Raw genomic sequence first — 21204 nt, forward strand, 5'->3', positions numbered from 1 at the left:
TAAAAGTTTAAAATTGCACTTACTGCTTGATTTAAGTTGGGAACTTTAAAATCTATTAGGGAAACACCTGTGATAAAGGCACTCTCCACTGTTTAACCAAAAGCAATTGAAAATAAATGCTTGATAGAGCCATATGATTTAAGAAGAATCATGTTAAAAAGGATTGAAAAATACATTGTATTATATACCAAAGGCAATTTTATAAGACTTATTCAACCACATCTTGTACATGGAAATTTGACAACACCCATAATACCATAGACACAGACATAGTAAATGCATTAAGGGTATTAAAATCCAAGAAAATTGGTAAACAGTATAAAGAATTAGAATTATGTAAACATTTATACATAATTCTGAACTTAATTTCAAATTACAATACTCAAAATTGGCAGATAATTTTCAGTGTACAGTATTATTTATTATGCTTTATATCTGACAATATGTCAATTTTTTTTCTAGTCTAGAAAAAACAAGTATAGGTGTCTTTACTGTATAAATCCACTAATTATTTAAGCCTTTCTATATGGTTCATGTTTAAACTTTGCTTGGTGGGGTTTTAGATAATAACAATCATGTTATTTATACATGATTTAAAAATAATTTGGTCAAGGTTATTGGAAAAATTATTTATTCTGGCAATTCTTAATCCCTGTCACTAATAACATACTGTATGTATCAAACCAGTTGGAAATATCCTGCTTAGCCCACTCTAGAAGTAGATAATAAATATTTGTTTCTCAGAATCACTGAATAAGTTACCTTGCAGCTTTAAAACGATTTCTTCTTTATTCTCAAAAAGGCTCATTGCAAACTACAAAGTTATTTGCTTGTCTGCAAGAGAATAATTAAGATGCAATAACTGGTTTCTTCCATTTTGGTAGACCAACAGAGTACTTTGAATTTTCAATCAAGAATTTCTCAAAAAATAGTAAAATTTGTAAGGGTTTCCTCCAGGAACTCCCAAGTTTTATTTTCAGCTCAAAGACTGGAATCATGTTAAATGGTGAGAGTTTGGGTGTTGCACAGATTTTAAATGAGGAAGAGCTAGGAGATGAAACATTGTCTAAAGCCTTGCAAAGTTCAAAGCCAGGAAGCCTAACTGATCTGTCATCAAGTCTAATCTAAATACCAGAAATCAAAAGAAATTAAAGCATTAACTCATAATCAGAAGACTCTTGCCACTGGAGATTTTTTTAATCCTGAACTCAGGTGATCAGGAAGTCTTTGAGCTGATGTTTATACCTTGCCACAAGAATAAACGAAAGACATCAAAAAGGTTTGGGCAGCCACCCATATAGTGTGCACTGGCTGCAAAATGGGTAAATAGATTGTGAGGTGTTCACAGGGCTGAGTCCAAAACAGAACTGACTTAAGGGTGCAAAGATGGCGGCTTTAAAGGAATCGGGATCCCTTTCCTTCCACAGCTTCAGCAAATTTACATGATATCCACTCCCTCTGTCGACGATTGGGTTGTTTCACCAAGTCTTTTCCTCTCCTTAACTTCATATGGGCCTTCCCAATGGGTTAGGAATTTAGAATGGGAGGTAGGGACTAAGACTATGACGCAATCCCCCAGATGGAATTCTCGGAGAGTTGTACCATGGTCGTAATAGTGGACCTGTGCTGCTTGCGCCTCTTCCATGTGACTTTTAAGTATGGGCTGAATTTTTCCTAATCTATCACGTAACTGTGCGATATATTCCAATATGTTTGTAAAGGGAAGAGCCTCTCCTTCCTATCCTTCTTTCAAAATATCCAATATGCCCCAGGGTTGCCTTCCATATAATAATTCAAAAGGCAAGAACCACATAGAGACTTGTGGGACTTCCCGGTAGGCAAAAAGAATGAGGGGGAGGAGCTGATCCCAGTTCCTTCTGTCCCTTGATTTTCAGTAACTTGGCTGTCTCCTGGAACGTCTCCGAGGTTAAAGGTGTCCCTTGGTCTGTAAGGATGTCCTTAGGGATGCTGGCTCGCGCAAAGACCCCTACCAATTCCTGTGCGATAGCCTTAGTCATCACTGAGTGCAAAGAAATAGCCTCAGGATATCGGGTAGCATAGTCTACAAGAACTAATATATATTTATGTCCTCGGGCTGAGGTCTCTAGTGGTCCTACTATATAGGCCCCAGTTCTTTCACAGAGGACATCAGTCAAGGGAAGGGGAACAAGAGGAGGTCGGTCCCTCCTAGGAATTTGCCATAATTGACACTCTGGACAAGAGATACAAAAACAGCGACCTCCTCATTAAATCCTGGCCAATAAAATCGGAGCTTAATACACTCTAAAGTTTTTTTGGTACCCAAATGGCCTCCTAGGAGATGGGCGTGCACCAATTCACAGGCCTACTGCCGGTAGGTTTCTGGGATTAACAACAGCCTCTGCACTTTTCCCGCTCATGCACCACTACCCTATACAATAGGTAATTTTCTATCACAAAGTGGGGACCCTGTGGCATGGGCTGATGATCATCAGTACGTTGGTCATTGAACAGTACGTCTGCATTTTTAGCAAATTTCAGGGAGTCATCCTTCCAGTGCTCCCTTATAAAAGAAGCTGGTGTTTCTGTAGATTCAAATTGCATCTCAGAGAGAGGGTCCGGTCTAACCTCAAGGGGTGGGGGATTCTTCCCGGCTTGTCAAGGCACTGTGAAAAGACGTTTCTGCCTGCAACAGTTCAGGAATCTCCCCATTCTCCTCTTGGTCTACCATATCACTCTCCACTGGCTAATTACATGGCATGCAGACAGCCTGAGATGGGTCATTCCCGCCTATAACTAGGTCTAAGTTATGTTTGGGAGTAGTCTGTACTAAACCGCAGTTATTGTCAGACCAGTCTCACCTCAGTATCAACGGAAAAGGTGGATTTGGGAGGACTGCTACGGGGAATTTATTTAGCGATCCACCATGGCTGATGAAACATAGGACGGTATTATATTGTCAGATTTCGGCATGTATACAAGTTATACTGGCCTTTACTTTCACCCACTGTTGCGGTAGTACATATTGGCAGAGTGCTTCAAGTTTAAATCCATTTACTACCACTACTCCCATATGTGATATATTCAGGGGGGTTGTAAGTGTACATAACCCTCGCTTTTCTCTCCACCTGTATTCCTTCTCATTCCCGAGTAAGTTGCGCACCCATGGGTCTGGGGACTTCAGAACAGGCTCTGGCTTGTAAGGGAGAGACAGATTTTGTGGGACGTAATCCCTGTGGTGTCCAGATTGCGAGGCCATCCTAGATGATTCAATGAGCTCTATAAGCTCATCCATGTTTTGAAACGTTACCTAGACTGGCTGGGTGAAGTTTTCGGGAAGGGTCTTGACTAACAGAAAGCAGGCTATCTGCTGTACTGTCTGGATGGTGGTACATTCAAATGGCCTTAGCCATAGTGCCACCTTTTTCCAGAGAGAAAAGGCTTGCTCCTGGGTCGACCCCTCTGGGTTGAATATTCAGTTCTTTATTTTTTCCATCTGCTGGTCTGGAGATGTCTCACATTTAGCTAGGGTCTTGACTCTAGTTGGGGGGACAGCTCTCTCCTCTGAGAGCATATAATAAGCCCCCTTCGCTTCCCCCCTAGGAACCAGCCCACTCCTGTGTGTCTCTCTCACACAATCCCCGTGTTTCTTTGATAGCCCGATTATGTACTTTGGGAGCAAAACCTGCACCATGAAACGAACCCCATTAAACACCCAGACCCCTTAAAGCTCAGAGACTCAGCCCCAGTACTCTCCCACCTGGTTATCTTTCAGGTCCTATCCCTGTTTTTTCTGGGCTTCTTGCATCATGTCGACTCTGCCACTATCACAAGAATAGACAAAAGACATCAAAAAGGTTTGGGGCAGCCACCTATATATTGTGCCCTGGCTGCAAAATGGGTAAATAGATTGTGAGATGTTCAGGTCTAAGTCCAAAACAGAACTGATTTAAGGTTGCAAAGATGGCGGGTTTAAAGGTCGCAACAGGAAGTGACATCTTCAGTGGTACCAGAATCGTGCTGGATTTCCCATGGATGGTCTGCAGAGGTTTGAGAGAGAAAGTCAGTGCACCTCGCCACCCCCTGGTCTGACATGGAACTACTATTATTCAGGCCCTTTACCTGCGTTTGAATTGCACATGTGTGACAACCATTAAATTCATCATTTCACAGGCGTAATCTTTAGTCATCCTGCGTAAAATCATAGCTAACAACATTACACACGTTAAAGTTAAAATGGTGACTCCAACATAAAACAAAATGGTGTTGCTGAAAAATGTTAAAACATTTTAAACTTCATTAAATAAGTGTTTACAAAAAAAATAATGAAAATATAATTCAACAACTTTCCAAACTCTTACATGAACCAGAATGTCCAAAAAAATGAAAAGCAAAGCTGTAATAAATGTATAACATATTAAGATCATAACAGTGTGTACCTGATTTTTCTCTCTTAGTTCATAACAGCAAAATATCCTGTATTTGTTCCAATCTTGTGCCTATTTCTGCAAAAGTACAGTATATTCACGAAATTGATAAACATTTGTAGTAAATCAAAAAGCAGTGTGTTTTATTTGATGTTTATAAACCTTGATATAAATAGTTGGCCTTGATGAGATGTAGTTTTTCTTTTAGGCAAAATAGTGGCAATCATACTAATGATAAATGAAAAATTATAGATTTGAAACCATTCATTGTACAGGAACATAGACATGCAAGCATTAGTTCACTGAAAATCTCAAAATGTCTGATTTTCAAAATGTTAGTCATTTTCCATTTAACTTCTGAACTTTTCTGTGTGTTTGTGTTTTCTGAGTGTCTCATTGATTTTATGTTCAGTTTGGGGTCAAGGGAGGGTTCATGTTGTATGTTAACTTTTTGCTGCACCTTTTTATTATTACTTTCCGTCTGTCACTTTTGGGGTTGAATGTTATGTCAGGGCTGGTTGGGGTGTGATAGATATATATATATATATATATATACACAGTGCATCCGGAAAGTATTCACAGCGCATCACTTTTTCCACATTTTGTTATGTTACAGCCTTATTCCAAAATGGATTAAATTCATTTTTTTCCTCAGAATTCTACACACAACACCCCATAATGACAACGTGAATAAAGTTTACTTGAGGTTTTTGCAAATTTATTAAAAATAAAAAAACTGAGAAATCGCATGTACATAAGTATTCACAGCCTTTGCTCAATACTTTGTCGATGCACCTTTGGCAGCAATTACAGCCTCAAGTCTTTCTGAATATGATGCCACAAGCTTGGCACACCTATCCTTGGCCAGTTTCGCCCATTCCTCTTTGTAGCACCTCTCAAGCTCCATCAGGTTGGATGGGAAGCGTCGGCGCACAGCCATTTTAAGATCTCTCCAGAGATGTTCAATCTGATTCAAGTCTGGGCTCTGGCTGGGCCACTCAAGAACATTAACAGAGTTGTCCTGAAGCCACTCCTTTGATATCTTGGCTGTGTGCTTAGGGTCGTTGTCCTGCTGAAAGATGAACCGTTGCCCCAGTCTGAGGTCAAGAGCGCTTTGAGGTAGGTTTTCAACCGGGATGTCTCTGGACATTGCTGCAGTCATCTTTCCCTTTATCCTGACTAGTCTCCTAGTTCCTGCCGCTGAAAAACATCCCCACAGCATGATGCTGCCACCACCATACTTCACTGTAGGGATGGTAATAGCCTGGTGATGAGCGGTGCCTGGTTTTCTCCAAACGTGATGCCTGTCATTCACACCAAAGAGTTCAATCTTTGTCTGATCAGACCAGAGAATTTTGTTTCTCATGGTCTGAGAGTCCTTCAGGTGCCTTTTGGCAAACTCCAGGCAGGCTGCCATGTGCCTTTTACTAAGGAGTGGCTTCTGTCTGGCCACTCTACCATACAGGCCTGATTGGTGGATTGCTGCAGAGATGGTTGTCCTTAAAGGTTCTCCTCTCTCCACAGAGGACCTCTGGAGCTCTGACAGAGTGACCATCTGGTTCTTGGTCACCTCCCTGACTAAGGCCCTTCTTCCCCAATCGCTCAGTTTAGATGGCCGGCCAGCTCTAGGAAGAGTCCTAGTGGTTTCGAACTTCTTCCACTTACAGATGATGGAGGCCACTGTGCTCATTGGGAACTTCAAAGCAGCAGAAATTTTTCTGTAACCTTCCCCAGATTTGTGCCTCGAGACAATCCTGTCTCGGAGGTCTACAGACAATTCCTTTGACTTCATGCTTAGTTTGTGCTCTGACATGAACTGTCAACTGTGGGACCAACTGAATTTACCACAGGTGGACTCCAATTAAGCTGCAGAAACATCTCAAGGATGATCAGGGGAAACAGGATGCACCTGAGCTCAATTTGGAGCTTCATGGCAAAGGTTGTGAATATTTATGTACATGTGCTTTCTCAATTTTTTTTTATTTTTAATAAATTTGCAAAAATCTCGAGTAAACTTTTTTCATGTTGTCATTATGGGGTGTTGTGTGTAGAATTCTGAGGAAAAAAATGAATTTAATCCATTTTGGAATAAGGCTGTAAAAAACAAAATGTGGAAAAAGTGATGCGTTGTGAATACTTTCCAGATGCACTGTATTTGGAAGTATGGCTTGTTGGGTCAAATGTCCTCAGCTTTCCAGGCCACAGGTCTGGGAGAGTGAGCTGGCCATTACAATGTCGTGTTGCTTTCAGAGATGTTTAAAATATGCACATCTGCCAAACTCAAAGTTGAAGTTTCAGCCCCATTTCAATACATTTAATTACCAAATTTCAAAAATTTCTTGGGATGCACTATGGTCAGTGCTTCTGCATCTACAGATGTAATCCCTCCTAATTACTGTATATGTGACATCTGTTCATATATCATATGTCAGCATGGTTTTTTCTCCAGGCACTTCAGTTTTGTAAAGACATGGATGTTAGGTTAATTACTAAGTTTAATTTGGCCCAGGATGAGTGATTGTGGATGTGTGTTTGTTTTGTTTTCCTTTTTTTCAACTAGGGTTAGAGCCTAATTTGTACCCAATGATGACAGGATAGTTTGTTGCCCATTGCACTCTTGTAATTTTTATTAAGATGGTTGCAAAAGTAACAAATAAAAAGTAATCTTAATTTAAAGAATAATATTAATTGTATTATTAGCTTACTAAAAAATAAAAGTGAAAAATATCTGATGAAATAAAAAAATAGTATTTTCACTTTCACCTGTGGAATATAAAGCCATTTCTTTAAAAAATGTGATTAAGCATTTATATTTACCAAAAGTTACTGTTTTGTGTTTTGATTAATCAGGTTAACAAAAATAAAAGAGCCATTCAGAAATCACCGTGTTTATCATCTGCTACCTTGAAAGCAAGGGAAAAGAAAAAAGACCGTCTGTAAGTATGGCATTCCTTATAGTGTAGAGCACTAGTATTGATTTTTTTTTTTAAACCTGATTTTAAAAGTGCAATTTTAACAGTTTTTTTAATTGACATATAGTACTAGTCTGCGGTCCTCTCTTCCTAAAATATTCTAGATTTTCAGTGCATAAAAACAAAAGGTCACCTAAGTAGTTCTTCTGTGTTTCACTCTAGGAACTTTGAGCAAGACAGTGTTTGAAAATCTGAGATTACAATTAAGGATGTATTAGGATAGATATTCTAATATGTCGAGAGATTCAAAATTGTTAGAGTCTTATGTTCAATTAAGAGTATTTTAAAATTCATCCTAAAAGATGCATTCAGAGCAATGATGGTGAAATGTGTTCTTTTTTCATTATGTCCTAACAGGAGTGTATTAATATAAAATATATAAATGATATAATGATATTACAATGATATAAAAGATCAACTTTGTGCATGTTTCTTAAATAAATATGGTTAATATGTGAATTAAAATTAAGCCTTGAATCCATAATAACAGTTACATTATTTACTTCTGATTTTACTTTTTTTTTTTTTTTTTGCTACTGTTAGTAACTAGAGATTTTGTTTTTCTTTTTAGTTTAATAAATTTATTGATCCTACTTTCTGTAATCTTTGTAAGACACACTGGGTCATGCCATGCTATATGTAGTTATACAACAACAAGAAGAATTTTTTTCTTTAGCCCAACATCATACAAGGAGTGCTGCAATGGGCCTTAACATGCCCTGTTTTTTGACATCACCCCAGCCTTGACTTCCTAAGAAGACAAGACAAAATTTTTATAGGGGGGAAAAATGGAAGAAATCTTTGGAAAGGGAATTCAGAGAGAGACTACAGGTTGGTTGGGTGTGCCAGTGGATATGAAAAAATAAGGTAAACACAACACACAAAACAGAACACAAGTAATTCTCTTCACAGATTTAGATGGCTAATCTGCCATTGCTACCTCCAATACAATAGAACAGTAATAGTACAAACTACAAAGACAAAATGCAGGAATAAATTGTGAGGATTCAGATTTGTTCAGAGTCCTGGAGACCTCGGCCAACAAGCTGACTGCCCACCACTGGCCATTCCATAGCTGAGTCAATACTGGGCCAGTCAATCAAATGAAAGGACTCTTCTACCCAATGATTTCAGTGTTCCTTTATCTGAGATGACTTTTCCATAGGCATGCAAACAACTTGGCAGTTAAGTGGTGGCACCAAGTGTCACATGTGAGTACAGAGAAGAGAAGCAGTAAATGAGTGTTAGTAACAAATTATAAATATATTTCTCATGTTTTAGTACTAATGACTAACCACAGAGATGCAGTATACACAGATAATCAGCAGCTCTAGTCTGGGTATGCTAAACTAAAGTAGCGAGTCTTTGAAAGCTGGTATTTGAAAGCTCAGACTGAAGGGGCATCTCTTATAGTAGCAGGCAGATCATTCCACAACTTTGGAGCCCTGAAACTAAACGTTCAGCCTCCTACTGTTTTAATAATCTTTGGAATCATTATAGCTACATATCATCTACATGCCTATAGTAATTTACCTTAAGTTTAAAATGATCTTTCTTAATGGAGGTATGTAAAGTGAGAAAAATGAAAAGACTTAGAACTGACCCCTGAGGCATACCATGCACGATATTTCTGATACCCAGTCACCAGAACTCTCACAGGATTTTCTTCTAATTATACTAGGGGGCTTCGCTCGCCCACCCCATGTTTAGTTTACCGGATATACAATTTATAGAGATTGTTATTTTCATGGGAACTGTTGCATATGCATTATTTTCACTTTTACTTTAAAACTTTTGTAAAAACAATGCTTGTCGTTTATTTCCGGCCCCGGGCATGGTTACATCTCTTTCTTGCAGAACATATAACGCTGCTCGCGTTGTGAAGGGGGTGCGGCTGAACTCACATTAACTCTTTTAGGGCAAATTTTTTTTTTTGTTTCTTATCTCCCAGGGCTGAATATTTTTCCAAAAACTAACATTTTTTAAAAAAGAACACAAAGCAATTGTTTAACATATCAAATCAACAAAAAATATTTACTTTTGACAAATGTTACTGTCTTGCATGTTGTATGAGCCTGCATACTCTATGATTTCACATACATATCACATACATTTTACACAGCAAAGTCCTGCAAAGTCTGATCTTGCTCAAAGCAGCCAATTTCAGTCATTGCCACATTGTACTGCTTACAATACGTGTTGCTTTGGTGCCTACTTTTCAATTGTCTGTTGCTGCACTTTCTCACATATATTGTTAGTGTGTACTGTAGAGAGACAAGTCACCCTTTTGCCATCGTGCCATTCCACTGCCACCAAGTTTTCTGCCCGCATGAAAACCGTATTGTCACCTCTTTTCATCTTCTGAAACTTTATGAACTTTATGCATGGCATTATAGCCTGGCTCACCCCATGGGATTTGCTTCTGTTTATTACAGAAGTGAATAAAACTTTGCAGCAGCACGTACCTATCACCATGCTGCATAACCTGTCCAAAGCCACAAGGGGACAAAGCACGTTTGGACCAATGCTCCCTGAAATTATTCACCAGTTCTGTCCCATCTCTATTTGTAATACCACAGCACGCTTCATCTCGTCTTTTGTTGTGGGTTTACACTTTGAAAAACAAGAATGCGATGCAAACGCAGCCCGCGATTCAAAAAATTTCACGCACATGCTAGCATTAGTTGCCGAGTCAACGAGTCTAGCATTCCTCCAAGCACAGAAGGAATGCCTGTGACGTGACAGTGAGATTTGTCGCCATTAACAGCTGATTATCACCCTCTATCCCTGAAAAGAGTTAAGGTGATGCCATCAGATCATCTGCTGTCTTTCTGCTGCTGGCGAGCTTCCTGTTCTGCTTGTCTTGCTGCCCGATCATTTCAAAGCCTGTACAGCAGCTGTCCTTTTCAAATTCATGTCTCTGCTGTTCGCAGTGTGAAGTGGGGGGAGGGATGGATAGGGTGGCTGAACGCTCGCTAAGGAGAAGCGGTCGGATCATCTGCTGCCTTTCTGCTGCTGGTGAGCTGCATGTCTTGCTTGTCTCATGTCATTGTTTTAAGAGCTGGGAGCACATGATGCATGTCTGCCAAAACCAATCCAACAGCTGCTAGGTTAGATGTCCGTGGACTTGTTTTAAATGATGGCTCACTGACTTGTCTCACGTGACATTGTAAAAACAATACTTGTCCTCTATTTCCGGCCCCGGGCGTTGTTAAATCTCTTTCTCACAGGACATATAACGCTGCTCGCATTGTGAAGGGGGTGTCTTGGGGGCTGAACGCACGCTAAGGAGATGCCGTCGGATCATCTGCTGGTGAGCTGCGTGTTATGTTTGGCGTTGTTTTAAGAGCTGGGAGCAAGTTAAAGTGTCTCTCGCGGGACAAATTGTCTTCCAAGAAGATCACGTCTCATCTCCCTAGTCTGCCTCCCCAAGATTTTTTTATAATAGAGAGATATGATTGAGAACAACTACAATATTAAATGAAGTGGCCAAGTCTACAAGGAAAGATAATGTTATATTCAGTAATAAACAACAAGTCATTTACTGCTTTGTCTAAAGCAGTTTTTGTGTTATGATTATAGCATATCTAAAACATAACTTGTTACTTTTTAAGAATAAAATTACTATTCATTCAATTGTTAAAAAAACACTTTTTCTAAAATTACAGTATGCTTAAAATAGGGAGGTTAGAGGTAAGTCTAACATTATCTAAATTACTGCAGTTTTTAAATAATTTAGAAAAATGCTATAATCTATTGAGCAGTTACCTACGTCTAGTGCACTTGTAGACGTAGTGTGGAGAACAACAACCAAGTTTATCACTGGAGTAAAGGGCCTACTATACTCTGACACACTAGGAGAATTAAACCTCTTTAGTGTTGTGCCAAAGTAGGCAGTGTGGTGACCTAAAGCAGATGCTCAGAATTTTCAAAGCATCAACCAAATCTCAATTAAACAATGAGTTGTTTTCTCAGGATGGAATTATTGCATTTAAGATGGAAACAAATGAGCAATATCTCGTACACCAGGTTATGAAAATCTAAAACAAAGTACCAAGTCAAGTAGAAAATGTGAAATCTGTTAAAGTATATATGATATTGGGACAAATTACCTGTTAGCTAACCATGGACTGAATTGTTTTTGATTGTCAACCTTTATCTTTTAAAGTAAGCAATATTCAAATTTCATATCTAGATTTAACAAATCATTAAAATGTAGAAATAAAAAAGCAGCTAACAGCAATACCAATCATCTAACAATTGGAAAAATATCTTGGAGATCTATATCAACGATAACGTTAGTCTTTGTTATTGATCTATTAAAGTGACAAGTAATGATGTCTCGTTAAAAGATTAATTTGTTTGGTATTTTGACACTTTAAGGTTGTTCTACATGTTTGCTTGGTAGTCTTACAATTGTCACCCAGATGGCAAATAACGGACAATATGTTGATTTAAATAAAGGTGTCTGTCTGTGATCTTCGCGGAGTCAATGGAGTCTCTGATCGGAGCGCTCGAGAGACTGAGCGAGGAATCTAAGTGTCTGGGCTTGCGAGTGTCCTAGATAAAAACCAAGATCCAGGCCTTTAATGACCTCTTGGGCACAGCCGTCAGCAGTGTGACTGTTTGCGGAGAGAGTGCTGACCTTGTCAAGAGGTTTACTTACCTCGGTAGTGACATTCATGCCTCTGGTGACTCTTTCTATGAAGTCAGTAGACGGATTGGGAGAGCATGGGGGGGTCATGAGATCACTGAAAAGGGGTGTGTGGCGCTCCCGATATCTATGCAAAAGGATGAAGGTCCAAGTGTTTAAGAGTCTTAGTGCTTCCTGTCTTGCTATATGGTTGCAAAACATGGACGCTATCCAGTCACCTGAGACGAAGACTGGACTACTTTGGTACTGTGTCTCTCCGGAAAATCCTTGGGTACCGTTGCTTTGACTTTGTGTCGAAATCAGCAGTTGCTCGTGGAGTCCCGAATGAGGCACATTACCTGCATTGTGAGGGAGTGTCAGTTATGGCACTAGGGCCTTGTGACGCATTTCCCCAAGGGTGATCCAGCTTGTAAGATCCTCATTGTTGGGGATCCGAGTGGCTGGACCAGGCCAAGGGGTTGCCCACCTAACACCTGGCTGCAGCAGATGGAGGGTCATCTCCAGAGGGTGGGACTGGACCACGTGTCTGCCTGGGGGATTGCCAACCAGGATCCCAAGTTGAGTTGTTTCGTTGTGTAGTGGTTGCGTCAATGCACTGTACCAGTGCATGCTCCCCAACTTGACTTGACTTGTCTGTCTGTCTGTCAGTCAGTACCTGGTCAGTATTTGACACCATTCAGTGGTTTTCATTGATATTAGTATTTGCATTCCATAGATGTCATTATCTCAATTTGAATTTCAAATACTGAGTAAGGTTTTTGTTTTTCATTATTTCTTAATTAATGATACATTACAATAATACTTTTTGTTTTAAGGCCTCAAAAGAAAATGGCAGATGCACAAAAAATACATGGAAGAGAACTTCGCTCTCATCCTTATAGGGAACATGGATCAGTGCATGCAAAGAAGCGCAGATGATATATCTGTTAAGGACATTTTTGAGAAAGGACAACAATGCTGCAGACCTCTGACCGTTTCTCTAAACGGAGCCACCAGCACATAATCTCTTTTGTGTATGTTATTGGTATGCAATAAAATTTGATATATTTGTGGATTAGTTTAGGAATTAGTTTCCTAAAATTGCTTCCATTTTATTTACAATCAAATTCTGTTTTAAGATTCATTAACTGTTTGAACTGAAAATGTCACTGCTTGTACAGTATGTCCTGTCCCAGTATAGGCTTCAGTAGGTCATTGTTTTTAGCCATTGCAGAAGATGCTGTTTTATTTAAAGTTCTTCATGTTTTTTTTAAACAAAAGCAGTTATTAATTAGTGCTTTGAACGAGATTTAAGGATATCCTGTTTTTATATGTGTTTTTCCATATATTTTTACTGTTGTGGTTTTTGCATTTCTTAATTAAAAGATTTTCATATATTCTGTGTTGGTTTTAAATTTTTAGCCTGTTTGTTTGGCCTGTACAGTATCTTCCTTTCACAGTAATAATGGAAAGCAGTGGTCCTAAACCTGTGGTACGAGTTTCAGGGTGGTAGGTGAGGCAATAAAAAAAGGAAATGGTCAGGAGCAACAGACAAAGCCCAAGAGAAAGGGAGAAAGATGAGAGTGAATCCACTGTGCAGGAGTCAGAGCAGCTCATGGAGCATAAGAAGTCCTGCTGTGCTTTCAAGGCAAAAACAGCATTCCTTATTAACACTTTTCTCTGTTTATAGAATTGGTTCTGAAATAAAAATCCCCAACTCATGCTTTCTTTGAGAGTTACAGCTTTTCCATTGTAGTTGTTGTAAATTGTAGCATTGCACATTTGAGTGAGTGCGTAGAATTGATGAGTGGATTGATTGCTTTTTAATACAGAACCAAATTTAAAGAATCAGAGCCTTCATAGTCATCCTGTAATTGTAATGGACATGACTATAAGATGTGGCCCCCAGTTACAAATAATTATTGCAGTCCAGTTCAACAGCAAATTCTGGATTAGTACACAAGCATAAGTAGTAAAAAGTCCAGTCAATTAATTGAGCACCCTGGAGAATAACAGAATAAAGGCTGTTTTGCAGGAATTCTGAAATAATAATCTTAAATTAACAAGTTTGATTGAGTAATAATAGTAATGCAACATTTTATTCACAAATGTTGCATTAAACTTCTAACAAATATAAAAAAGAAGATTAAAGCACCAGCATTTCAGCTATTTTGGCTTTTTTGCCTCGAGTCTTGTGTTATTACCAAGCTAGCGTCTCCAACAGTCTCACAATAGCAAGTGTTTTTCTGACAAACCTGCTTTGAACAGTGTGCTGTTATTAAAAGAGTTGGTGAAAATATCCTGAATTATATAGGCTTTTACTATTTTACGTGGCAATTACATAAATTAAGTTGGGTTTTTTTTTGTTTGGTTTTTTTTTAGTATTGGTGTTAAGCAATTTTTATTTTTAATTTAATATACATATGTAACCAAATAAGTTTAGTAAGTTCATTTGATAGGACAAATTGAGTAGTACTTAATGGTTATATTATCATTTATAACCATCCATCCATCCATTCATTATCCAACCTGCTATATCCTAACTACAGGGTCATGGGGGTCTGCTAGAGCCAATCCCAGTCAACACAGGGCGCAAGGCAGGAAACAAACCCCGGGCAGGGTGCCAGCCCACCGTAGGGCATTCACACAAACACACGTCAAGCACAATTTAGGATCGCCAATGCACCTAACCTGCATGTCTTTGGACTGTGGGAGGAAACCCACGCAGACACTGAGAGAACGTGCAAACTCCACACAGGGAGGACCCGGGAAGCGAACCCAGGTCTCCTAACTGCAAGGCAGCATCGTTACCCACTGTGCCAGCGTGCCGCCCTCATTTATAACCCTTCCGCTGAAATCATGCATACCCAATAAGATCCCAGACCTGTTTGTTGTCATCCACAGTGGAAATCCCCCCTTTCTACAACACATGAAATTCAAGCTATGAACTGTTAATCAAATGATATAATTCTTCAGTGGGAATTGCCTGTTCTGTTAGGCTTTAGTGGTACACCAGGCCTGTTCAGAAAGCAGATTTAACAGGGATGCAGGCATCCGGCTGTGCCTTCCCCAACTTGCATTCCAAACTGAGTGACCTTTTGAGCCAGAAAGCTTGAAATTTACTCAAGCAAGAACAAAGACCTTCCAAGAATCTACCAAGACCAAGGAATGACACCTATGATGGGCAGAATAGCTTTCCTATTAGAAGATGCTCTTTTTGTAACTGGAAATGACGTTAATCCAATAAGGGGAAGGTTCAACCTTTCTTTAAAACCATATGCATCCCATCTCTCAAAGTAAGTGACAAGAAGCAAAGAGAAACTTGAGAAAATTGTGAATTGAACACACTGAAAGTCACTAGGGAATCCTAGAGAACTCTGGGACTCTTCCCAGGGGCACTCTGCACATTCTCCAAAATGTCTTTCTAAAATCCTCTCTTAAACTAACAAGCTGTGAGCCAATCTCTGCACAAGAAGCTGAAAATGACAAAACACTCTTGTCTTTGAGGACCTGAAGCTGAGACCCAGTCTGTCAAACCAAAGCTATGTGCCAGTAGATTGATAAGGCTTTTAAGCCTTGAAGGCGACTTCAGCATCTAAACTCTTGAGCCAGAATGAGTCAAATTTTTCCACTATGAAGTGGCAAAAGACAACAGAAAGCAAGCTGAGGAAGCAGCAGCACAGCACTGACAAGGATTGTGTGGCAATGAGAAAGAATGCACTTGAACACATGAGAAATCTTCCAACTGAACCCAGAGCAACAGCAAAGCAACAACTCCACCCAACACTGGACATCATCTTTAAAGACTTCGTATTGTAAAACTACTTATCTGTGCCAAGATAATTTAGAGCTCTAAATAGATAAACGGCCAGCTAGCCTATATGCTCTATGTATGTATGTATGTATGTCTAGGTCCAATCTTGTATGTCAATACAGTGTATATCATATTTCTATAATCCTGTTTCTTAAAATGGGTGTGCCTCAGTTACCTTGATATATAATAAGCCTAAAAGCCAAAGACGCATCTCCCACAACAGAGAAAGGTAAGGTAAATAAAGTAGGAGGCTTACAGAATTATTTGGTTGATTACCAGTATTGCTGAAGGAAAGAGAGATGATTAACTAACCAACTTAAAATGTACTCTCTTAATACATTGTCACAAATGGAGACCACAGACATAAAAAGGTTTGGGGCAGCCACCTGTATATTGTGACTTGGCTGCAAATGGGTAGAAATTGATTGTGATGTTCACAGGTTTGAGTCCAAAACTGAACTGAATGTAATAGGAAGAGTTGCAGGCTTTAAAGCCCAAGACCAGAAGTGACGTCATCGCTGGCACCAAAAACAGAAGTGATGTCTTTGATACCAGAAGCGACGTCATCACTGGCGCCAGGACCTAGCGAGATTTCCCGTGGATTATCTGCAGAAGATTGAGAAAGAGACTTGGTGCAGCTCGCCACCCCCTGGTCTGGCGTGGTAGTGCTGTTCTTAAGGCCTTTCAGATGTCTCCCAATCGCACGTGTGTGAACTCATGTAAATTGACTGACCCTGGCTGGGAAGTTTAAAATTTCTTTTTCAAATTCTGCACACGCACAAACACACTATCTGTAATACCGTGTTATTTTGGAGTGGGAGGCTAAAAAAGAAACATTACATTATGAAACAGAAAATTGTGACTTACAAGTATGTGCTAATCACTTTGCACTTAGTGAATAACTACACTTTGTTTCTTTACTTATATAGTCAGGTCCATAAGTATTTGGACAGTGACATCATTTTGGCCCTGTACATGACTACAATATATTTGAAATGAAGCAGTCATTATGTGATTGAAGTGTAGACTTTCAGCTTTAATTTGAGGGGTTTTCTAAAAGTATCATGTGAGCCATTTAGGAGCAACAGCCATTTTTCTGCATTGTCCTCCATTTCCAGGGGCTCAATAGTATTTGGACATTTGACTGATAAGCTGTTCCATAGCCAGGTAGGAGCAGATCTCTCATCTTCATTAACCATTTAGCAAGCAAAAGGTCAGAAATTGATTCTAAGTGTGGAATTTGCATTTGGAAGCTGTCACTGTGACTTCTCAGTATGAGTGTCAAGGAGCTGTCCATGCAAGCAAAAACAGGCCATCATTAGGTGGAGGAAGCAAAATAAGCCCTTTAGAGAGATAGCAAAATACTGAGGAGTGGTCAAATCAACCAGTTGGTACATTCTTAAGAAGGAACACACTGGTGAACTCAGCAACACCAGAAAGCCAGGAAAACCCCAGAAGACAACTGTGCTGGATGATTGCAGAATTCTGTCCTTGGTGAAGAAGAATGGCTTCATAACATTTAACTAAACTAAGAACACTCACTGGGAGGTAGACCTATCATTGCCAAGGTCTACAATCAAGAGAAGACTTATTTAAAGTAAAGACAGAGGGTTTACCACAAGGTGCAAACATCCGGTAAACCTCAAGCATAGGAAGAACAAATTAGATTTTACCAGAAAACATTTTTTAAAAGCCTGACCAGTTCTGGAACAATTTTCTTTGGACAAAGTAAACTAAGATCAATGTATACCAGAATGTTGGAAAGAGAAGAGTATGGAGAAGAGAAGAAATGGCTCATGATCCAAAGACTACCACATCATCTGTAAACATGGTGGAGGTAGTTTTATGGCATGATCATGAATGGCTGCAAATAAAAGTCAGTCACTACTGTTTATTGATGATGTGACTGCTGGAGGAATTAGCAGGATGATTTCTGAAGTATGTAGGACTATACTATCTGCTCAGATTCAGCCAAATTCTACAAAACTGGTAGGACAACGCTTCACAGTGCAGATGGACAATGAACCAAAACATACTGCATAACCAAACCAAGTGCTTTTCAAGGCAAAAAAGATTCTTCAGTGGCCATGTGAATCGACTGACCTCAACCCAACTGGTCATGCATTACACTTGCTGAAGACGAAACTGATGGCAGAAAGTCCAATGAACAAGCCACAACTGCAGTAAAGGCCAGGAAAAGTAGAACTAGGGTGGAAACCCAGCACCTGGAGATGACATTGGGTTCAGACATGAACTGTAAAGGATTTTCAACCAAATATTGCAAATTATCATTGTATTTATGATTAAGTTAGTTAGTTTACTTTTGAGCTCCCCAAAATAGAGGGTGCATGGATACAAATATCTCTTCTAAACAGCTCCTACACTATTTTTGTTAAACCCCTTGAATTAAAGCTGAAAGTCTACATTTCAATCACATGATTGCTTTCTTTCAAATCCATTTTGGTGGTGTACAGAACCACAATTCTGAAAATTGTGTCACTGCCGAAGTATTTATGGACCTGCCTGTAGATAATCCTTGTTATATGTGTATTTGTACCATGTTAGCCTAACTAAGATTATTATAGTCTTGTTTTACGCATATTTGTGTCTTTCGTTTAGTCTGCAGCTGTAACCCCTCAATTTCCTTTGGGATTAATAGTTTCTATCTATCATATGTTCAAAGCAATTTCTCTTTTAGAAATGTATTGCTTTCTGTAGTGTTTAAAACTATCTTTTTTCCAGGTGCCTCAAGCCCATTTCTGATTCATGGTGCTACCTTTATTTTCTGTGCAGTGTTCTCTGTTTATATTTGCTTTTGTGTGTAACTTAAACTGTCCAGTTTACTTTTGAGGCCTGACGGTTACATCCCCTTATTCTCAGTATTAATAAGTGGACTACCCTTTATTTATTTATTTATTTTTTTAATGCACATTTGTACTTACCTGTTTGATATCTTCCCAGTCAAGGCTATGCAGCACAAAAGAGAGAAGAGTTACAGAAATCCAAGTAAACATTTGTTGCCTTAAAGGTAGCCATAGTCTCTCTATTATAAAAGAAAATCTTGAGACGAGATGAGACTATTGCCAAGAGATTTTTTCAAGTCCCGCTCTCCTCTCAACCATTTACGGTTAACAGCCCACACCCACGGACCTATCAACTCCCATTAATGTAAATGCTTTTGTCAGACACAGCTCCTGCTTTCTCAGCCCTTTTTACATTTTCCTCATTTTAAGTTCCCAATAAAAGATGACTTATTATGTCCAAATCTTATTGAAGAATTTCATCACGAAGTGTTATCAACAGAAGAAATGAGTACACAGGCAATCCTAGCACAGAGAAATGATGAAGTCAAACAAATAAACGAGAAAATTGTTGATCGGTTACATGGCAAATTGGTTAAATACATAACAATCAACTATGCTGAAACAGTTTGTAGTGATTGTGCGGAAGATGAAAACATTAACTCAGAATATCCCGAAGAATATCTATAATTGTTAACACTGTCCGGTCTTCCACTGGCCGAATTACTGTTGAAGAAGGATATATTGTAATGTTATTGCGTAATTTATTTTTGAGTGATGGGCTATGCAATAGGACAAGATTAGTTGTATTCAAAATTGGTCGAACAACTCTGACATGTAAAATGTTAACAGGCAACAAGAAAGGTAATGTAGCACACATCTTGCGCAGATAACAGACAACAAAGGAGATCTTTATATGCCATTCGTATTAAAACATTTACAGTTTCCCGTTAGAATAGCTTTTGCTATAACAATTAGCAAATCACAGGGACAAACATTCGAAAAAGTCGGTTTATTTATTAGAGAAAAAGAAACAATATTCACTCACGGGCAGTTATGCGTTGTGTTGTCACGATGTAACTCCAAACACAGAATCAAAATTCAAAGCGATATTGACAAAAAGTTAATTCCAAATATTGTTTTTACTGAAGTTTTACAGTAAAATTGTAAGTTTAAAAAGTATTTGCGTGTTAATTTCAAAGCCAAACAGAATGAAAACGTATAATGCAACGAATACATCTAATGCAACATGAAACGTAATTTTCTTTTAATTTATTACGTTTTGCTATTTTTTTGAATATGGTTAATTACTTGCTGTAATATAAAATAGTTAGTTCTATTATGCCTATGTAACAATTCCCATGAAGATAACAATCTGTTTAAATTGAACATCCACTTCCCAATACGCGAGCAGCAGAGCCACAAAGTGGCTAGCGCATAGCACCCACCCGGGGGTTGGCGAGCAAAGTGAACAGGGGGCAGCGCCCCCTAGTAATTGAAATAAAACAAAGCATTGAGTACAAGACAATACTCTGACCTGATCTGTACCTGCTTCTGAGGAACACTGCCTGACAAAACTAAATATGAAAAAGCCACAAAGAAAGCCTTGCAAATCAATGTGGTAGAAAGAACGAGTGTTTAAATTTTTCTTTCTCAATTGTTTGCTGACCTTGTGCTATTCAGCAAACATCTGACCACACATTGGTTAGCACTGCCACGGGACTCTTGTGTTCGACTCGTGCAGTCTACATGTTCTTTCTCTTTTATTATGGCCTATTCTTTTTCACTTCAGAGCTATTCTAATCTAAACTTGAGCCGTTGCTGTTTCAATATAATCCATTCCTAGCTAGTTAGCCAATATACTGTACCGCATGTTCTGGCCTGAGTCACTTAACATTTAAATCTACATTGTCGTATTTTGTCAGATGATGATGGTGTCAGTGGGTATCACGATGACTTGTTGCCAATTGAGACCGACCAGGCACCAGCATCCCACTGCTTGATTGCTTTTTTAAGACGTGAAGGGCGTTTGAACTTGCACATCTCACAAGTTATAAGCGAAAGAGGGACAGACATTATCAGTTAACTGATAACCAGTCGTGACGCCCCTTCTACATATGTTCCGGGGGAGCATCCATGGGCTCCTCAGTACCTCCCCAGGGACCCTTGGTGGCAGCCTCCTTGGTAGACGATGGTGCCGCAGTTTCTCGCAGGGCTCCATGGGAGATAGAGTTCTACCCTAACCCTAACCCTAACCCTCTAGAATCTGTATGCCAGAAATGCCCTTGATCTGCAACCATGTCTTGTCTGTTTATCTTTACTTATGTAGACTCTTTTAAGTTTGGGTATTTTTAATTTATTCTTTTTGAATCGTACTCATCTGTGCTTTATAATGCCCCTTGCGATGTTGTGCTGTGAAAAGTACTATGTAACACAAGGAGCAATGGGATGAGTGATTCATAGTTTCACTATCTGACAAAAGTGAGTGAACTGAAATATTTTTACATTTATAGGTTGAAAAAGAGGTTTAAGTGACCTCTTCAAGGTTGAAGAAAAACATCTACGTTCCAGCCCCATG

At 39.1% G+C, this 21204-nt stretch overlaps 1 protein-coding gene across 3 annotated transcripts in view; it reads left to right on the forward strand.

Moving 5' to 3' along the window:
• Positions 1-13408, forward strand: part of LOC120517712 — an 87232-nt gene extending 73824 nt beyond the window's left edge. For 2 of the 3 annotated variants that reach the window (XM_039740165.1, XM_039740166.1), the window contains exons 9-10: positions 7257-7342; positions 12848-13408. In XM_039740165.1, the coding sequence (XP_039596099.1) occupies positions 7257-7342; positions 12848-12950 (189 nt within the window). In that variant the 3' untranslated portion in view covers positions 12951-13408. Of the gene's footprint in view, positions 1-7256; positions 7343-12847 lie in introns of those variants that run through there. The other variant, XM_039740167.1, reaches the window with a different exon arrangement.
• The last annotated feature ends 7796 nt before the right edge of the window (positions 13409-21204 follow it).

This window comes from Polypterus senegalus, chromosome 17 (genome assembly GCF_016835505.1).
Source record: "Polypterus senegalus isolate Bchr_013 chromosome 17, ASM1683550v1, whole genome shotgun sequence".
Classification (NCBI taxonomy): Eukaryota; Metazoa; Chordata; class Cladistia; order Polypteriformes; family Polypteridae; genus Polypterus; species Polypterus senegalus.